The 19,327-nt window shown below is 46.9% G+C and overlaps 1 protein-coding gene across 1 annotated transcript in view; it reads right to left on the minus strand.

The window, feature by feature from the left end:
• Positions 1-328: 328 nt before the first annotated feature.
• Positions 329-19,327, minus strand: part of LOC119458582 (long-chain-fatty-acid--CoA ligase 4) — a 63,255-nt gene continuing 44,256 nt past the window's right edge. Inside the window, exons 5-7 of the mRNA XM_037720421.2 lie at positions 7,037-7,178; positions 5,512-6,129; positions 329-2,277 (exon numbers count right to left, since the gene is read on the minus strand). Coding sequence (XP_037576349.1) covers positions 853-2,277; positions 5,512-6,129; positions 7,037-7,178 — 2,185 coding nt within the window. The 3' untranslated portion in view covers positions 329-852. The remainder of the gene's footprint in view (positions 2,278-5,511; positions 6,130-7,036; positions 7,179-19,327) is intronic.

The raw sequence follows: 19,327 nt of genomic DNA on the forward strand, positions 1-19,327 counted from the left end.
AAGACCTGCACCTTTCTTTGATACGTTCCTTTCTTTGGTAAGAAAGGAATGAGATGGTAAGGGCCTACGAAATGAACCGAAAGACGAACATGTGTTGTCCTTGTTAATACAGGCCCACCGAATGAATGTGAGGCCTGCTAATTAGTATTAGTATTAACTAAATTGTTGTTATAAGCTCTGAATATTAGTGCCACTAGTGGCTGTTTCTGCAGAGATTTGATGGCTTTTAGCCCGAATAAACACCGCAATGAACAAACCTTTATTCAGTCGACGCAATTGTTCAGTGGTTGAGATTCCTTTACTAATAGAATTGATTGGTTTATTTTTACTACATAGAATCAAGACAGCGTTGCCTAAGTTTGACAGGGGGACAGATCAAAATAAAACATACACAAACACACACATACACATTTCGCATGCGGTGGTCCACTCCAGCCTAACGCGCCAAGTCCCACAAGAGATGACTAGTCTCTTTTGTATGTGCGTCGTCCCTGGGTGTGTTTGTCTTGGAAAGACGTGGTATGAGAGTCCAAGTGACTGTCGCGTTTATTTTGCAGGCTAACGCGATTCCTATATGTATAGGAGGCGTTCCATGGTAGGGCTGACGCCTGTTGTGCAATACACATGCCTTTTTTTACGCCTGGTCTCCGTCAACCGTTTGTAATATTGGGGTGGCGTCCCCTTCTTGGCCTGTAGCTATGTCATTTCGCGGCAACATCCTCAGTCAGTGTGACTCCAGTGCGGTCCATGAGTATCAACGCTTACACGTCTCCAGGTAAGCCATGTAGAACAGTATCTCGAACATGACAGGTACTGCAATTTCTGGCAGAGCTATTTGTGGTGCTTCATGCCTCACACAATGTTTTTCTCATCCGGCTCGTAGAGGGCGTTAATGTCACTCTGGTAGTACTTTTGCAGCGGCTTTCTGCAAAGCTTGAGCGTAGGCGTGACCAGTCCCGTGTCCGGCGTCCACGGCTCGTGACACAGTTTCACCTTACGCGGCACCTCGGCCTTCTGCAAATCGCACGAACGCGCGTAGTTCAGAATCGACTCCTCGGCGGCGCTAGCTACTTGGGCGTCGTAACAGAGCTCTTTCATAGTCACCAAGTGTCCCCTCCCGAGGCGTCGGGCCAACCGCTGCAGCTGATCGTAGTTTGGCGATACGAACGTCACGAGGTAGGTGTACAGGGAGTTCCCATACGCGAACGCGTTTTCAACGAGAGGACATGATTTGAGCACTGCCTCGACGCGCGCGAGTGCCACGTACTCGCCATGCTGGAGTTTGACAATATCTTTCTTGCGGTCGATGATCTTGAGCGTGCCGTCTGGAAAGATTTCGCCGACGTCGCCCGTGTAGAACCAGCGGATGCCGTCTTCTTCGCGAAACGACTCTCGCGTAAGTTCTTCATCCTTGAAGTAGCCCTTGGTGACGCACGGACCTCCCACGACGACCTCGCCGCGAGGGTTGGGCTTGTCGGTGTTGCTGTAGTCGCCTTCCAGCCAGTCGACCAGGCGCAGGTAGCAACCGGGCAGAGGGGATCCGACGCGGCCCGTACTGGTGTCCCGCCGATCCATGACGGTGGTCACGCAGCTGGTCTCTGACAGGCCGTACCCCTCGACGACGGCGCAATTCAAGCAGGCCCGCAGAAACCAGCGCGTTTGATCGGACAGTGGGGCCGAGCCGCTCACGATTAACTTGGTTTTGCCGCCGAGAAGGCGGCTTGTCTTATTGAAAAGTAAACGGTTGAGGAGAGGAGTATTGAAACCGAGGTCCAGCCAGAAGCATTTGTATTTAACCGCGTAGTCGAACAGTGCCTTGCACCAGGTGCCTTTGGAAGCGGCCGTTTCGTTGATTGCTTTTCGGATACGGTCTGCTATGAGAGGAACGCAAGTGATCTGAGTCGGCTTCAGAACGGTTGCGTCTCCGCGACAGCTCGGGGCGATGCCGTTTGATTTGTCGGTGAGGGTGAGAGGAGACGAGTAGCCTATGCGTCCACCGACGCTCATCAGCAATATCTCGAAAGAAAGTTCAAGCATGTGGGCGAGCGGCAGGAAGGCGATGTAGGCGTCTTCGCTCCCTGCGACCCCGAAGCTCTGGCAGAAGAATCCGAAGGATCTCATCGTCGTCATGAGATTGCTGTGCGTAGCCATGACACCTTTGGGAATCCCTGTGGATCCGCTCGTAAACATGATGATGGCGATATCGTCAGGCCCAGGCGGACACTCTTCCATGTAGCGGTGGCTTCCCAAGGTTTGAAGGCTAGAGAATGGTATAACCTGCAGTAGAAGAGCAGAAGTCATGCACTTAGACTCGAGCCAAAATATAATACGCCTTCGCGGAAATCACACGTCCGTGTTTTTCGCGGTGGAAGCCGCGCATGGGAGCTTCGTGCACTTGCTCCCTTCAGATTACTTCGGCAGAATAAGCGGTCGCCCGCCACCGACCTGTTTTATTGCGATAGCAATTATATGGACACTTCAACCGGATTTCTGCCGTCGGCGTCGCCGTCGTTGTCGGCGTTGCCGTGAGGTTCCGTATAGATAAAATCTTCGCCGCGCGCCGTATGCCCCAGCGGAAGCATGCGGGGACGCGCGCTATCACGGAGAGCGAACGCACTCAATCTCCGACGCGCAAGCAAGGAAGCGGAAAGCCAGCGCCGGAGGGAGCAGAGGGGGGGGGGGGGGGGGGGCACTTCTACGCTGCCAACAACCGCGCTCGTCGTTCGTTCGACCGCACCGTCTCTTATCTCCACACGGCTCTGACCTTTATGCGCCGTGCATTCGCCTCTCAGTTTCCGTTGAAGCGATAGACCGCACGTACCTTCGCCCGCTGCGGGCGTATGCGCTTCGCTGCCAGCGTTTTGACAGTCGTTGGCTGCAGTCATTCAGTGTGATCTATTCATGTTTGTTTGTGCGCGCTCACACCACGCTTGTTCATTCAGTTAGTAATAGTCGGGCCACATTTTCCAACGCGCGCTACACATGCAATGCTGCCCAGATCGGCAGTGCAGCACTACAGGTGTGTCCCTTCGCACGCGCTGCCCACGGTAAGCGCTTCTCATCAACACCACCGTTTCACACGCGCCTTCTCGTGGTCATCGAGTCTCTCTTCATGTCGGTCTACTTACGCCGCAGCACACCTGCTTACTTAATCAGCTCATGTTTACTACAATTCATATTGCTACCAAGGCCGCTCACCTTACTTCGTATGACATTGCTGTGTTGCTATCGCATTCATTGCTTCGCCCGTAGGGCGAAACTGTGACATTTTTTATTGTAAACCTGAAGATTGACCGCACACCAGACGTCCTCTAAATCGCTTACGCCTCGAGATAGCCTACACGCCTTACTTCTTGCATCGTGTAAAAAAAAAAAAAGGCATATTGTAAGTTGCGCACCAATGCGTGACCGATGGTTGCATCGAACCTGTCTTCCAGCACAGCAGCCCAATACTCTAACGGTCTAACTAATAGGTCGTGATTGCATGCATGTTTCTCTCATGCCAAAGTCGCTTTTTGAAACGTCTGGCGAGTTCAAGTCAGAAATAAAAAGAAAACCGTAGCGTAGCTGAAATCTGTCGTATGTTTCCAAATTCGTCTATTTCATATATCCATCAATGCCTGATTTATAGCTTTGTTTCTTAGAGCGATTCCATTTTTCGAACTCCAATGCCCATTCAGTTACGGAGCGGCGAGCGCACAACCACCGAGAGAGGTCGAGGGGGAGCTCGAAAGTATCATGTTGCTCCTTTCTTTTGATGTGCTCTCAGAGTTGCAGTTTAGAGAACAGCGGAATCTGTTTTCGTTGCGCAGTTACGTATTTGTGCACATTGTGCCTCAAGTTTTGTTAAGCTTATCAATTTTCGACAAGTATTGTAAGAACTACAAGACCCTAATGAAAATCTTTCATACAGTCGGTACAATTTAACTTTCTCTTTTAAATTAAGAAAGAAACTTTGATTCAAATTGATTTAGCGGTTATCGAGGGAGAGTGTTCCTGCGTTTGACATGCATCTGAATAGGAAAACTGGAGTTAGCGTCGAGGTAAAGGCAACAGAATAACATCGTGCGTAGAAGATAAAGAAAAACATGTTTTTTTTTCTTTTACTCACGCTGTCAATGCGTTACCGTGGGCTACCAACTTGCCCAAACCAACACTTTGCTCGAGCTAAAGCTTCCTCTAAAGTCTAAAGTATTATACTTTTACTGAAGATCGCGGGATCGTATGCCGGCCGCGGCGACCGCATTTCGATGGAGGCGAAATGGAAAAACGCCTGTGTGCTTGCGTTGCAGTGCACGTTAAAGAACCGAGGTGGTGGTCAAAATAAATCCACCAAAGGTGGTCAAAATTGATCCGGAGCCCTCCACTACGGCGTGCCTCATAATCGGAACTAATTTTGGCCCATAAAATCCCAGAAAGAAGAAGAAACCCTTCTGGCAATTCAGCCGAAGCCCTGTAGCATTCACTGAAGTTTAACGGTTCATTACGTGGGAACAGCGTCGTGCAAGGCACTGAAACGTTGCCAACGCGCGTTTGCTATTTATATGCTACGCTGATCTTTCTTTTTCCTTTAAGGTTATGGCTAGCCCGTTTCGGCCAACAAATTATACTGTCCAGCTGTAGTGGCCGTGAAAATGTTAGCACTGCCCTAAGTGCGAGTTAAGGATCTAGCTCCTTGCTGGGCAAACGTTTGCCGAGAGGGACAAGCAACACCCAAATCACAACGATAGCAGCCTATGCACAGTAGTCGGTCGTCGAATTTAACGCGCAGATCAACTATTTATTCATGTTTAACTTGAATTAGCGACACGTTCAGTTTGTCAAGTTTCACATTCCCGCTACTGCTCATGCACTTGAGAACGTAAAACGCTTTAGACACGACGTTCTATAGCGTTCTCATTAGACTGGAATCTTGCTCTATGGCATTCTTGACACCACTAAAGAAATTTCGGATACAGTTGGGCGCATCTTGCGCCTAGCGATAACAGCGATATTTCGCCGAAAAACGGCCACTGTCAAAATTCGAAATGTACTCGCGACTCCTTTGTGACAGTGTTTCAGCGCATAGTGTGTATAAGGCAAAATAATGAGCAGGAGAGAGAGCTGTGGAGGGCTAACTCCGCATATATGCAATGACCTAAGTACTTAAGATGACACAAGGGAAATAAGGCAATCGCGTGTCTTTGCGTCGCCATTGTTCGCTAACAAATACAAAAGTCATTCCCTGTCTGTTTACAGGCAAACGTGTTCATTTCTCGCTAATACAATGTATGGTGTGCTGACACACAGTCCCACTTTCTCTAGTTAGCCGGCTTTGTCTCCTGTGCTGTTTTTTTTTCGTATTTTTTTTCTTGCTGCTTCATCGCACTTGTCTTGTTCTATGCTTTGTATCTGCCGGAACACTACCACGTAGCTGCATCAGCAAGTATAGCTCACCAGCGAACGTATTGAAGTACGCGTGACAATATCGCGATTAAGTAGAGTCATAAAAAAGGCACTTAGTGCACTTGCCTGAGGACCTTGAGCTAGCGGTGCTTCACGTTTGGAGTGAGCGTCCTCCATGTAGACAATGTGGGTAAGTGACGGCGTCTTGTCCGCGATACTTAGCACCCGGGGCAGAAGATCCGCCGAGGTGACAAGGTGTGTCAGTCCGGTCCTGTTGACGGCACTCACGATTCCTTCGTTGCTAAGCGTCGCGTACAGAGTGACTAGTGAGACGTTGGTGCGGAAACACGCCTGCGCTGTTATAAACCACTCGGCGCGTGTCTCGGCCAGGATGCCCAAATACTGGCGGGGCTTCAGACCTATTGACTGTAGACCGCGAGCCACCAGGTCAATCTGCTGGTCAACCTTCTCGTATGTGAGCCACCGGTAGTCGCCCAGAACGAGCTTCTTGAAGACACTGCCGTTCGGTTGCTTCTCTTCGCTTTGGCCCAGGACGGGCCGAGTTCCTAAAGCGGGTCGCTCGGGGTACAAACGAATGGCTTTGCGGGTAGCTTCGTCCAACGTTTGCACACCTTTCAGGCATTCTATCTCGAGCTTTTCAGGGCGCATGTATGGTGACGATGGGTCCCCCTGTTTGATAGGCTTGGCGAAGCGCATTCGTTTTTGCTTCCAGTAGACCCAGGGCTTGTGAAGTACGAAATAGATAGGAAGAGTGATGATGTCGCAAGCGGTAACGAGGACTTTAATTAGGAAAAGTACTAGGTCGACCACGAAGGCAGACATGGCTTCTCTGTCAGCTGTGAGCCGAAGGCTTTACCGCTGAGAAAACTGAATCATCATCACAGTTTCCGCGAGTGCAGCTTCATAGGATGGCTTCACGCTTCACAGCAATGACATTGAAGAGCATTGCTGTGTCGGTATGCAAGATGGATTCGGTGCTTGATGCGCTCAATGAATTCGTGGCATATCTTCGATCCGCTGCGTAAAACGCCCTGGATATTGATACGAAGTCGTTTCTTGCCACGTCTCGTAGGTTCCTCTCAGCCTCTGAGCCTGCGAATACAAACAAGAAAATTGGTCGGCACACTTTGAGTCTTTGAGTCAATTTTAGAATTTGGCTGTCAATTTTGGGAGTGGGCCAGGTCGTTTTTGAACGAGGGTCGACTGAATTTTCCGATTGTCTAAAGTAAATTTTTTTGGGTGTGGGCCACCAAAACGTTTGGGGTGTGGCCAAGTCAATTTTGGGAATGGGCCTGGTCAGTTTTGAACGTTGGACATCTCAATTTTCGAATTGGACATTCAGTTTTTTTTTGTGTGTGGTCTACGACGTCCGTCCGACGCCGCGGCTCTTCACCCGGGGATCTTATAGTGCGAGCCGCAGCAGGTCTAGCGTCCGGAACGTGACGTCATCACTTGGTCACGTGGGCTTTTCTTGCCGTCGGATGTTAACACCGCACTCTCGCTGGAATTCCCGCGTCATGGGGGAATATAAGGCTTTCGCCTTAAAAAAAAAGTTGTTCTTCAGAAGGTGACGGTGTCAGCTTTGAGACCCCACTGTAACTATGATTGCTTGCACTGACGTCATTCTAACCCCATGCTGGAGCACCAGCACCATGGGAAGCTGCGTCTGTTGGCGTCTCGCGTGGTTGTTCCGCCGGTTCAACCGTGGTTCTGGCACAGACGCCAGCAGAGCTCCGACCATGTCTCTCTCTATGACACTGGAGCCCGTGGACCTAATGTGCACCATGAAATATTCACCCGTGGCCTCTATAGAATATGATAGGTTAAGCGTTATCCTAGCCGCATGACGGAGAACCAAGATGGTGGTCCATGACGTAAGATGCAAGCTATCTTATTGTATGAATGTAGTGCCAGAGCAATCGCCGCAGTCCGATCATATATATATATATATATATATATATATATATATATATTATAGCTGTGCAGCGAGACAATAAATTGAGCATAAAACGTCTTAACTGCCAATCATAAAAGAGAGTAGAAGTAGGCTAATGATAAGCCTGCAGAGCACCAGTGTTGCCACATTTCTTTTAAAGCCTGTCGCTAAAGTCAGACGGAAAAGTCACTAAATCTCCTTTAAATTTTGCTGCAATGTCTCTTGGAGGGTTGCTAGAAATTGGGAGTAAATTTTTAGGTGACGTAGGCATTTTGAAACACCATAATATACACTAGCGTGACGTAAACCATTTACCAACACCCCTGACATTTGTCTAGAGTCCGTGTGAGTGACAATAAACAGTAAATTTATCACAGTGTGTAGTAGGCAGGGCTGGGCAATATTACTTTGGAAATGTATCATGATACAGATAGAAGATACTGAGCTGATAAGTATTTGAAGTACAGATACAAGATATACTATCTGGTTAATTGTAACAGATACGATTCCTGCCGTTTGTATCTTAAGATACCTTATTACATTAGTTAATCCCTCACTATAGCTCCAGTGTAGTGGCCACTGAAAGTTTCAGTATTTCCTATGTAAATATAGCTCCTTCTCCTAATAGCCTATCAAGTCCTATCATTTTCTTTTCTATTAAGGAATTAAAATATTTTTCGAAGTTCTAGAAAACTAGCGCATTGCCATTTAGCGGGATGGCAGGGCTTTCATCAGATGAGCAATGTGTGGTAGTTCCATGCTGCCTTTATAAATGAAAGAGAAAACTTGACATTTCTATTGTCAAATCATACGCTTTTTTTTTTCTTCAGAAAAAAAAAAACTTTGAACACGAAGGAAAATTCCTCCTCGTCCGGAATTAGAACCAACGCATTTCGGGTCTATCGCTCTAGGATCTGAGCTGACCAGGAGGCTAGCAGAACGAGGGCGAATTATTCCACAATTCAAAGCACAATGACACTAAATATGACATCTCAGTTCGGCGGAAGCCCCAAGTTGGAGGAGAGTTCATGATAAAGAAAAATTGACATTTCGTAGCAACACGAAGCTACGAAAGAAACCCCTATGGTTTTCTGAGAAAGAAAGCCTGTCAGTTAAAAGAAAAAAGAAGCCTAGGCAGGGATTTGTAATCATTCTTTTCTGCGAACTAACTTTACATTTCATCATAATGTTATATCTATATATACGTTAGAAGAAATCAAAAGATGAATTTCTGAGTTTTCATATTACGTCTGTGTCGTCTGGGCCACGCTGGGTAACATGTACAAGAGCAAGAGTCCTGAAGCCATCCGAGCTGTCGCTATGGGACAACCTTGTGCTGTGGAAGTTCCTGTGGCCAATTTATCATTTAATAAGCGCCTCACTAGGCTCATCGCCAAAGGGAAACTGCCGTAAGCACGTTGCTCGAATATATTGCACGAATACGTCGGACACGTCACAAATTGCGCAGCTGTTGGCGTTTAACAGGTGGCTATTTTCTTTTTTGGGCGGGCTGCATGTTTTGAGCGAGTTTCTCAGGCTTTTATGGAAGGGCCGCTTTCTACGGAGCTTACGTGGTCAGAACAACGGCAGCCGTGAATTTACTTCCAAATTTGCCTCTCTGTGTTGGAGACTTCTATCACTCTGTGCTGCTAGTTGGTTCATTCTTTGTCAGGCCTTTTGATCTATCTGGAACTCTCAGCTTAGAGCTTAAAAAAAGAAAGATAAAGCATAACTTGTTGTTTTGCACATGAGCGCAATGACGAATGCCGTTTTCTACGACACAGGAACTCATAAAAGCGATGATTATAACGACGACGATAGTAATGATTTTTTGTACAAGTGATGAAGCATCACTAAAGGGGCTTCTCTAAGGAGCCGTGTGAAGTAAACGGTATTTAAACCATGAAGAGCGCAAGCATAAGTTGAAAACTTCGAAAATTTTCTTACCGCAAAATCATCTGAAAAGTTCCGTGTGCGTTGCCGCACAATACGAAGCACTTGTACTTGCGTATTTACAAAGTGCATATGGCCACCTGATAGCTGAGGCCTTTGCGATTAACCGAAGAGGTGAAGCTTGTGTAGGTTCCCCTACCTGTGAAAAAAAAAATTGCCACCTTGAAAGTGCATAAGAAATCAGCGTACGTGTTTCTGAGCACCTTGCTTAGTTTGCTCTTTCACTCCGTCTGTTTACCATGTGACAACGGATTGCGGATCACGTGTCAGTTGTTTTCCCGACCCTCCGTTCCCCTCCTTTTACGTTGCTCCACCGCACTAAAGCTTCACGTGTCAGTCAACGCCTGTGGCGGACGTTTCTTCTTCTGTGTGCCTTCGTTCTTGCGGTGTTTTCACCTTTTTATGATCATGCCTAACCAATTTGAACAGCGTCGCACACTTCTGCGACTGTATACGTGTTTCCTTGTTGTAGTTTCCTGCACTCACGCGCAGGACTCGGTGTTCACCCTCTCTGACTGAATTCAGTGTCTTTCGACACATTGTGCGATAACCTATTTCTTTGCCAAGCGACTAGCAGTAAGTGGTGCCACCTTAAAGCACCGATCTCTGCTATTACGTCACCTCAATAAAATAATAAAACAAACATAGAAATGTTGGCTCTCCCGTAATCGAGAGTAGATGTAAGCATGAAATGACTGCTATATGGCATCTTTTTCTACCTGTGGTGCCGCCGCCTTCATTCCAATAGTGCAGCGCGCTCTGGGTCTGTCGCTACCTTTATTAAGATAGCAATTATATGGACACCTCAAGCGGATTTCTGCCGTCGGCGTCGCCGTATCCGTCGCCGCCGTGAGGTTCCGTATAAAGTCCAAGGGCGATAAAATCGTCGCCGCGCGCCGTATGTGCGAATGAAAGCGATCGGGGGACGCGCGCTTTCACGGCGAGCGAACGCACGGCGGAGAGCAAACGCCACTTCTTCCGTCGCGCGAAAGCCCTGGGGGTATGGGAGAGAGGGAGGGAGGGAGGCAGGGGGGGCAACGCTGTGCTGCGGCACCAAATGCGTATCTTGCAACCGGGCGCAAGGGCAACTGGCGACTCAATCTCCCACGCGAAAGGAGGAAAGCGGGAAGGCAGCGCGGGAGGGAGGGCGGGGGCAGCTTCTACTCTGCCAACAACTGCGCACTTGTACTTTGCGTCGGTGCGGGCTGTCGCGCGCACCGTATCTTGAAAGCGATCTCCACACGGCTCTGACCTTTGTATGCGCTGTTTTTTCGCTGCTCAGTTTCCGTTGAAGCGATAGACCGCACGAACCTTCGCTTGCTGCGGCGGCCGCGCTTGCGCACGCCAGCGTTTTGACAGTTGTGTGCGGTGGTCGAGTGTGATCTATCCATGTTTGCTTGTGCGCACCGACACCACGCTTGTTAATTCAGTTAGTAAGCGAATGTGTATAAGTTTATGCAACCGGTAAAACTACTATCCCTACTCCGTATAGCTCTCTATTAATTTGCTATCGCGATTCTCTCCCCAGCGTAGGGTGGCAAACCGGATCTTCCCATCTGGTTAACCTCCCTGCCCTTTCCCCTTTCTTCTGTCTCTTGCTATCGCAATTGATGCTTCGCCTTTCGGGCGAAACTACGACATTTTCCTTCTTGTCGCGGACCGCTGACAACTCACGGACCGCTGGCGTTCAAAAGAGCACAGGCAACCTCTCTATCTACCTGTTGAACGTTGCTATTGAAAATGACAAATAAAACTTCAGCGTACTAGAAGCTACAGCTTGAGTGATATTGTGAATAAACATTAGGAAGAAATCGGAAGCATTATTTTTTGCAACCTGTTTGGGAAGTATCTAGCGTATGTAATGCGATCCAGTACAAAGGGTTGGGGGCCAGAGACCGCATTTTCTTAACTTTTGACTGGTTGCCCGGATGACCTCATTTTGTTTTCGCCACGGTGCACAGATGTTCCCGTTCGAGTGCCTGGATGATCTCGTTTGAGTACCCGGATAATGGCTCTGGCTTTTGGCTCAAGGTCACTCGATGGTCGCCTGACTACGGGAGCTAAAAGCATTTCATGCTTAATAAAGACGAAGCCGTTTAGAGAATATTTAGCTTTTTAGGAATGCTCTAATGTTGTTTTGGGACGAAGTTGGCCAGCGAAAACCGACAAAGGCGGGAATACTTACACTTAAATATAGGAAAAGTGCTATTTCTCATGCTTCTGCAATTTTATAAATGTTACAAAGTTGAACTCCTTATTTTATTATTGCTCGAGGGATACGTACGTTACAGCTACCCGAATCCACCATTAGACGTCTAAATAAGTTTTCACGGCACAGCGAGCACATTTCTGCTTGTACTCGTATATTCATTCTAACAGCACAGAAAAGCACATGCCAACACAATATGCACTGACATACATATGGACCATGAAGGTTCTTCTGCTCATGTTCCTGTCCCCTGAATAATCAATCAGACAATCTGTATCTCTTATTTAAGTGCCCAGTAACAGCCATCAGGCCTTTGTACCAGCGTACTAGTTAAACATATGCACATTGTACAATCAGAAGAAACAATAATAATAAAATGCTTATTGCCACCAATAAATGCTAACACAAACAGGCCGCTTCTCAGCCTCAGTTGGCTGGTAGGACCGTGTTTATGAGCATGAAACATACGGTGAATGAAAATAGACGTAATAGACGTTTTTGTGGTAATGAACAACATTCACTTAGCGTGTTGTTTAGAATCTACTTATAATAATGCTTTCTTGTTTTTAACCAATCATGACAGCTGGTAAAGTATGCGCAGCATGTGTGAGCTGCGTTCCTTTTTGCACAGAATTATTCCATTCACAACATGTAGAGCGTTATTTTCTTGCGGTACCTCAATATGCAAATTCGAGACAATTTCTGGTTTTGGTGGTACTGAGATCCAGAACCGCTTGATAATTACATACGCTAGGATTATGACAATATTCATGCTTTGGCACGCGGCTTGCGAGGAGATTTGCAAAAGTAGGCATATTTCTGCTGCGAACAACAGCACCTTAACTAGTCAATGGGAACATGGCACTGATCAGTCCAAGGTGTATTTTCTATACTAGGAACTATCGGGCAGCATAGTAAAGCATATACTTGATGCGCAGATCACTATAGGGATCGTATTCTCGGAAAATCACTTTCGGAGGTAGTTTCACTTAAGCGAGAATCGGCACTGTACGCCTGCGCACAAGCGCCGGGCAAATGCAAGAAGCTCTCGTGGGTCGAGTCGTGAAATCTCGCGAAAGTGAAAATATCGCTGAAAGTGATTGCCAGAGAATACTGCCGCAAACGGCGGCGATTAGTACGTTCCGACAGGCTTACAAGCCGACAAACGGACTCGCCTACAGGCCGACAAACGGTTCCTCCTACAGGCTGACACGCCGACAGGCTTACAAGCCCACAGGCCAAAATAACATATAGCTGACAAGCCGACAGCCTGTCGGATTTCTTGACTGGGTCTGCTTCGTTAACATAGTGCATGCTTTGCGTTTTCGTTCTCAGTTCACTGGCTCCAATAACCGCGCTTGGAGCAATTCTATGTCGCGGCGCGCGGCCGCATGTGCCGCTTTCTTCGTTTTTTTATTTTGGGAGGGGGGGGGGGGGGGGGTAAGCATTTTTTCAGATATTGAATCACTTGTTTTGGCGAGCTTTTCAAATAAAGTTCACAGTCGGCAGTGGCGTCAATTCTGTAGGAATGTGTCCTTTCTGTCTCACTTCAGCCTATCCATTTCGTGTTTAATACGGCGTAAGCTGTTATGGGATCATTCCAATAGCCGTTTCGGTTGACGATGGTGTCCGCCGCCGGTGTCCGGTGTCTGTATCAGCAAATGCCGGGAATGAGAAAAAAAAAATGCCCAGTTCCCGCCCGGATCGAAGCCGGGCCCGCTGCATGCGGGTCAGCTACTCTACCGCGGAAGCCACGCCAGCCTTTTTTTTTTCTTTATTGCCGGAACTTTCACCTCGTAAACACCAATTGCATCAAGTGTTGCCAAAGAAAATCTGCTACATGGTACGCCATGTAGCAGATGCCTAGGTAGCGGTACAAAGTAGATAAGTCTTGAGGAAGAAAAAGAAGGCTATGGAGATGTATAAATATTGATGTGATGAAAAACATGTACGGCATACCTGATTAAATCAAGCAGACTTGGTGACTGTTTATCACCCTCCCGTTTCAAAGGGAATGCCATTGAATCATCATCATGGTTACCATCGTATCGTGCCAATTGACACGCGATGTGACATGCGCGCCGCGTAACGTCAATACGTACGAACTTGGCACTGCAGTTCCCTCATATTCCACCAGGTGTCCCGACATTTAGCAGTCTCATATAGCAGTTGCATGCTGCATTTAGCTGGACGTAGCTAACTCAATTAGGCTAGGAGACTATTTGTCAGCACCTCGTTTCAATGGGGATGCCAATAAGCTATCATCATCATGATCGTCAGCAGCAACGTACCTTGCCGCGGGTCAAGAGATGTGAAATGTGCGCCGCGTTTTCTAGATTCCTCTTCGGTACACGTTATGGCATCTCCTCGCAAGGTACGAACCACTGCTGAAGAAGCGAATCGTAGAGCTACGTGCGAGGCTACAACCAGGCATCATCGGGCTCAACAGACTGCTGTGCAGAGAGCAACAGAGAGCAGCACAAGCCGCAGCTCGCCGTCGACACTGGGCAGGCAGTTCAGATCGTTCTCGTGAAAACGACGCGAAGAGACTTCGCCGCGAAGACCCGGTAGTGCGGGATGCCGAAAATGGAGCTCCCATGGAGCCACTCCTCCAGCTTGCGCTGTGACTGTGCTGCGTGTGCTGCGGAATCCTCTTACTTTTTTACACTGACATTCCGAAACTTGACCTCGGTTCCTATAGTGGAGGTGTACAAGGGCCCGGTTGGGGCTCGGACCAACAGGTTTATATCATCGAGTGGCCCAAACAAGCATTACAGCCTGACTAGGGCCAGAAATTCTTGCTAGCGCTCAGCTTCCACATTAAAGATTACCCACAGGCCTACCTACGCTGCGTGCGCACATATACTGGCATTGCTAACAGTAGCATAGTGAAAGTGTAACGTATCGAAACTGGAGCCATATCCACGCAGGTTCACCGAGCAAAACGCGGAGAGCTCAGTTTGCTCCATCTACCTTCGCTTACAGCCTAATCTGAGTCACACTTGTTCGGTGCCGCGGAGGGCGGGTCGGTCAATTTTCAATACAGAAATGGAAGCGACAGCTCAGCTTGCGAATCAGGCATGTCGATGGTGTCAGACAGGCGTCATCAAGCGACTTGATGTAGTAGACGACGCCGTGCGGGAGCCGGGCATGCCGCTCACTGTCAACAGCCCCAGCCAACATGGTTTCAGGCGTGGTTTATCTTGCAATACACAGTTGGTAGAGTTTATACACGATTTAGCCTCGGCAATTGATAAGCAACAAGTTGTGGACTGCCTTTTCTTAGATTTCCGTAAAGCATTTGATGTAGTCGCACACAGTCTCCTAATCTCAAAATTAAAAGCTTACAACTTGGATGGTCAAATAATAGCGTGGATTACTGAATATTTGTCATTGCGGAAACAGGCTGTTGTTCTGAACGGTATATCTTCACAATATGCATCAGTTACGTCGGGAGTTCCCCAAGGCTCAGTGTTGGGGCCACTATTGTTTTTGTTGTTCATTAATGATATTTCAATTGGTATACAGTCTTCATTCAGGATGTTTGCCGATGATTGTGTTGTTTATAGAGTCGTAGATTTCATTTCCGATTGACAAATCCTGCAAGTTGACTTAAATACTATAGCAGACTGGTGTGTGCGTTGGGATATGTCATCAAATATAAATAAGACTGTTCACGTCACCTTCACAAGAAAACGAGCTAATCATCCGTATAGGTATAGAATTCATGATTTTACTCTAAACATAAGCAAAGAATTTAAATATCTAGGCGTCTTTTTTACTTCTGATTTACGATGAAACAAGCATGTTAACTATATTGAAAATAAGGCAGCATCAGTTTTGGGATTCTTGCGGCGTAATTTTAGTCATTTACCGAGTAACTTAAAAACGCAGCTGTATTTCAGTCATGTACGTTCAATACTTGAATATGGATGTGTTTGTTGGGACCCACACACATCTGAGCTTATAAATAAATTAGAAAAAATCCAGAATAGGGCAGTTAGATTTGTTCTTGGTAACTATAGTCGGCAGCTTAGCATGACAGAAAGCAAACATAAACTTAAATGGCAAGAGCTGAAGGATCGTAGAAGGCATATCAGATTCAAATTTTTCCACGATATTTATTATTCTAAAACAGGCATAAACCGCGAACAATAAATCCAGGCACCACACTACATATCTAAGCGACTGGACCACTGTTTGAAGGTCAGGAAATTTTCTTGTAGGGTTGACGTTTTCCGTTATTCTTTTTTTGTTAGAACTGTTCGAGATTGGAACAGTTTGCCATCGCGCATTGTATACATCACAGAAAATGATGCTTTCTTCCACGCATTGTAATTATTTGTTCATGTATTTAGTTAGGTCTGTAACCTCCCTGCTATAATGCCCTACGGGGCGATGCAGGTAACTAAAAATAAATAAATAAAAGTGTAGGGTCAGCAGCCTCAACCGGACCAAATATGTACCGCGTAGTCTGGTAGATCACCGGCACCTGCCCGGTGCGATCAACATTGCATAATGCTTGCGCTGAGGCTTGTCAGAATAGTATTATTAGGTGACAGAGCTGCAGAGGTACACCAGATACGCAACTGGAACATGAACATGAAGACGAACATGGAACACGAACATGTCTAGTATATCTCCACAGCGCCATATCCAAATAACGTATGGCGTGCCTGTTTAGCGGTAAACCGCTACAAAATATTCGAAGTAATAGTTATCATTGCAGCTGCCACCACTATACGTCTGCAGTTTCTACGACAGCGATGGCGAAAGCGTAAAAACTAGATTTTCATTCCTTAATGTCGTGTGCTTCACTATTGCACGGTTGGTGGCAGTCACGTTGATCGGCCGTTGATCGGGCCTGGCCAGCTATTTAGGTATGACCTGTCGGCACAATGCGTTGGCGGGCTAGTTGGTGCGAATTCATAATTACTTGTTTAGCGCAAAAACAAGTAATTATGACCTGTCGGGCAGCGCCCGCGGCCCTACCTCCGTCCATCGTCGGGCTTACGCCCGTCTTCTCCTCGCGCCCGTCCCGGGCCAGGCTGACTCCTGAAACTGCGGCCCGTGTATATATTAATAGCTACTATATGCACCAGGACGACGTAGCGAACATGCAGAAAAGTCGTAGAATAAACTTCTCAGAGATGCGACCGGCACAAGAATCGTTGCCGATTGTGAATTGAGCTTCACAAGTAGGCATCACTGCGCAGAAGAACAAGCTGGACTTCTTACCCACATTTATATGTGAATAAATTCATCATAGGAGATAGGCAATCAGACTGCATCTGGCATTGTCTTACGAACTAGAATGTTGATGTAATACTACTTGTAAATTTTACATGTTTTAAAGGCAATAGAACGGTCATTTAGCACCAATAACGTTCTATATTCCTTCAGCTCCTCGCACAAGTACGGGTGTATATTATCGGGCATCACCCGCCACGGTAGCTCATTCAATATGCGTTGCACGGCGAACGCAAACAACCAGAGAAGTGCGTCTGCAAAAACAGGGGGAGAGAGGCTTCTGACGAAGACCCGACGTGACGCAGGCGAGCGCGGGCGGGCAAATTATGCGAGAAAAAAACTCTAAAACACTTCTTTCATTTACCTAACATGAGATTGGCGATAAAAACGAGTTTACTGGGGAGATTGTCATAGTGTACGTGGTATTGTTTGGCGTTGCTTATCTCTTAAAATACGGCAGTCTTGGTTTCATGCAAAGGTGGAGTATAAGCTTCATAAGCAATTATTACAAACAATACGTACCATGCACTGTATGACAATTCCCCAGTGGGGAGTTTCTACCCTTATTGGCCTTTTTTCATTTGTTTCTTTTTTATTTTTTTAGAGAATACCTTTCTTGACTCCTTTCGCCCAATTTGTAGTTGGCGGTTGTCGGTATAGTCGGGCTCGCGATCCAAGGACGCCGGCAGAAAAGGGCGCATGCTCTCCGTCAACCGTGTTGCGTAGAGGAGTCAGTGCTCTGCCCGGCAAACGTCTGCTCAAAGACTTACTGCTCTGCGCAAAAAATGTTCTATAGCTGCGAATAGTATACGACAAAATCCAAATCTAAGGTAAACTTTTTTGTGGTTCAGAGCTTTCCTGTTCTCATGTGCAATCTCCGTTTATCTAATGGATAATTAGTTCAGTTTCGCTTCATGTTGTCTTCTTGTGCCATTGCGTTGCCTCAACCGCAGATTTATTGTCTTTTTAAAAACCACTCTGTTGTACTGCTACTGAATTCTTTCGGTCGGCATCTTTGGTTTCTTAAGCATTCATGAGGCGCTGCTTCTTCAAGGCTACCTATAGTATTAAAACAAAGCCAGAACAACGAAGGAGGCGAAGGAAAGACAATTAAGATGCAGGCCATTAACAGTTTAAGTGAGCCATTGCGTTACGATCAGAAACATTGGTTATAAACGGCGTGGTTGCGTGGTTATTACTCAGTTCTATATTCAACGCTTGCTGCGTTGTTCGATGGTGAAGTGGCATCAGATCAAGAATTCCCGCAACAATTTCTTTAGAATGGCTTTTTTTATCATCCTGCCCAATTTTGTTTCATCTCGAACAACTTGGTCTTTAATCATATCGTACCGTGTTGGTCAAGCAGCGCACTGACCAGGACAAAGTGCAGGGACACAAGAATACACCACACTCGATGTCTTTCCACTTTGTCCTGGTCAGTGCGCTGCTTCACCAACACGGTATGATGATTCATCACCAACTCGCCCAACTTTCCACATTACTGAACTTGGTCTTATTTTGCATGTGTGGAATGTTATATGCGTTTCGTAGTTCATTCTGTACACGCATGAGAGAGAAAGAAGGGCAGAAAGGATAGGGAGGTTAGCCAGTGTAAGTAGCGGTCTGTACACACAAACACTGGCATTGCGTTCATAAGCAGCTCTAAGTGCTTACGTCTCAACAGTTCGTGATTTTTTTAACCTACTGCAATGATTGATGTTGACTCATTCTTCAATGCAAAACCCCATGACAGCAGCCACCGTGGGGCCCCTGACGCACTCAAGACCTCTGAAAGGACAGTGCTAAGGTTCGTTTCATTCACTGAGGGCGTTGGTAGCCCGTGGTACGTCCCGAGAAGGGGCCTTTGAACAGCTGGTAGTTAGCATGGTCGTCGCAGGCAGTGTAGCCGGCAATACGTTTCACGAAGACTGTACATTTCTCTGGAAGTTCCTGACACACATGTATCGGGCTTGCCAAAGAACTGTAATTTTCCCCGAGTCCTCGATAGATCCTGTGCTGCAGTTTTCCTTTTATTTTATTAAGTGTTTTCTGTCTGTCTCTCTCGATAACCTGTACCGTACACGCCATGCTGTAGCTTAGTTGCTATGGCGTTGCGCTGCTAAGCTCGAGGTCGCGGGTTCGATACCGGCCACGGCGGCCGTACTATACCGGCCGATAGCTCCCACGAGACTTTCAGACAAGTACACGCGTTTTAAGCTTTTATTTTATGGTTAAATTACAATTTCGTGCTCCACGTCATTGCAACAAGTGAGCAGCGAAGGCGGAGCCCGATACGTTCTGTTCAGCTTGTTTTTTTCGATGCCCCTCTAATCTTGCGAGCGGAAAACAAAGGTAACCAATAATTTAATTCATTCATTCAAATTTCTTTGTGAATTCCTTCGCAGCACGTAAATGCTTGTCAACACCAACGCAAACCCACGCAATGACACCAATAATACGTGGCTAGCGGCGACGGATGTTAGCACTAAACCAGTCTCTGGGGTCGACAGGTATGGCTCCCATGCCCTGGTAATATTTCTTTTTTCTTTTTTGCTGAGTTAAATAAATTTTTC

Source organism: Dermacentor silvarum, chromosome 7 (assembly GCF_013339745.2).
Source record: "Dermacentor silvarum isolate Dsil-2018 chromosome 7, BIME_Dsil_1.4, whole genome shotgun sequence".
NCBI lineage: Eukaryota > Metazoa > Arthropoda > Arachnida > Ixodida > Ixodidae > Dermacentor > Dermacentor silvarum.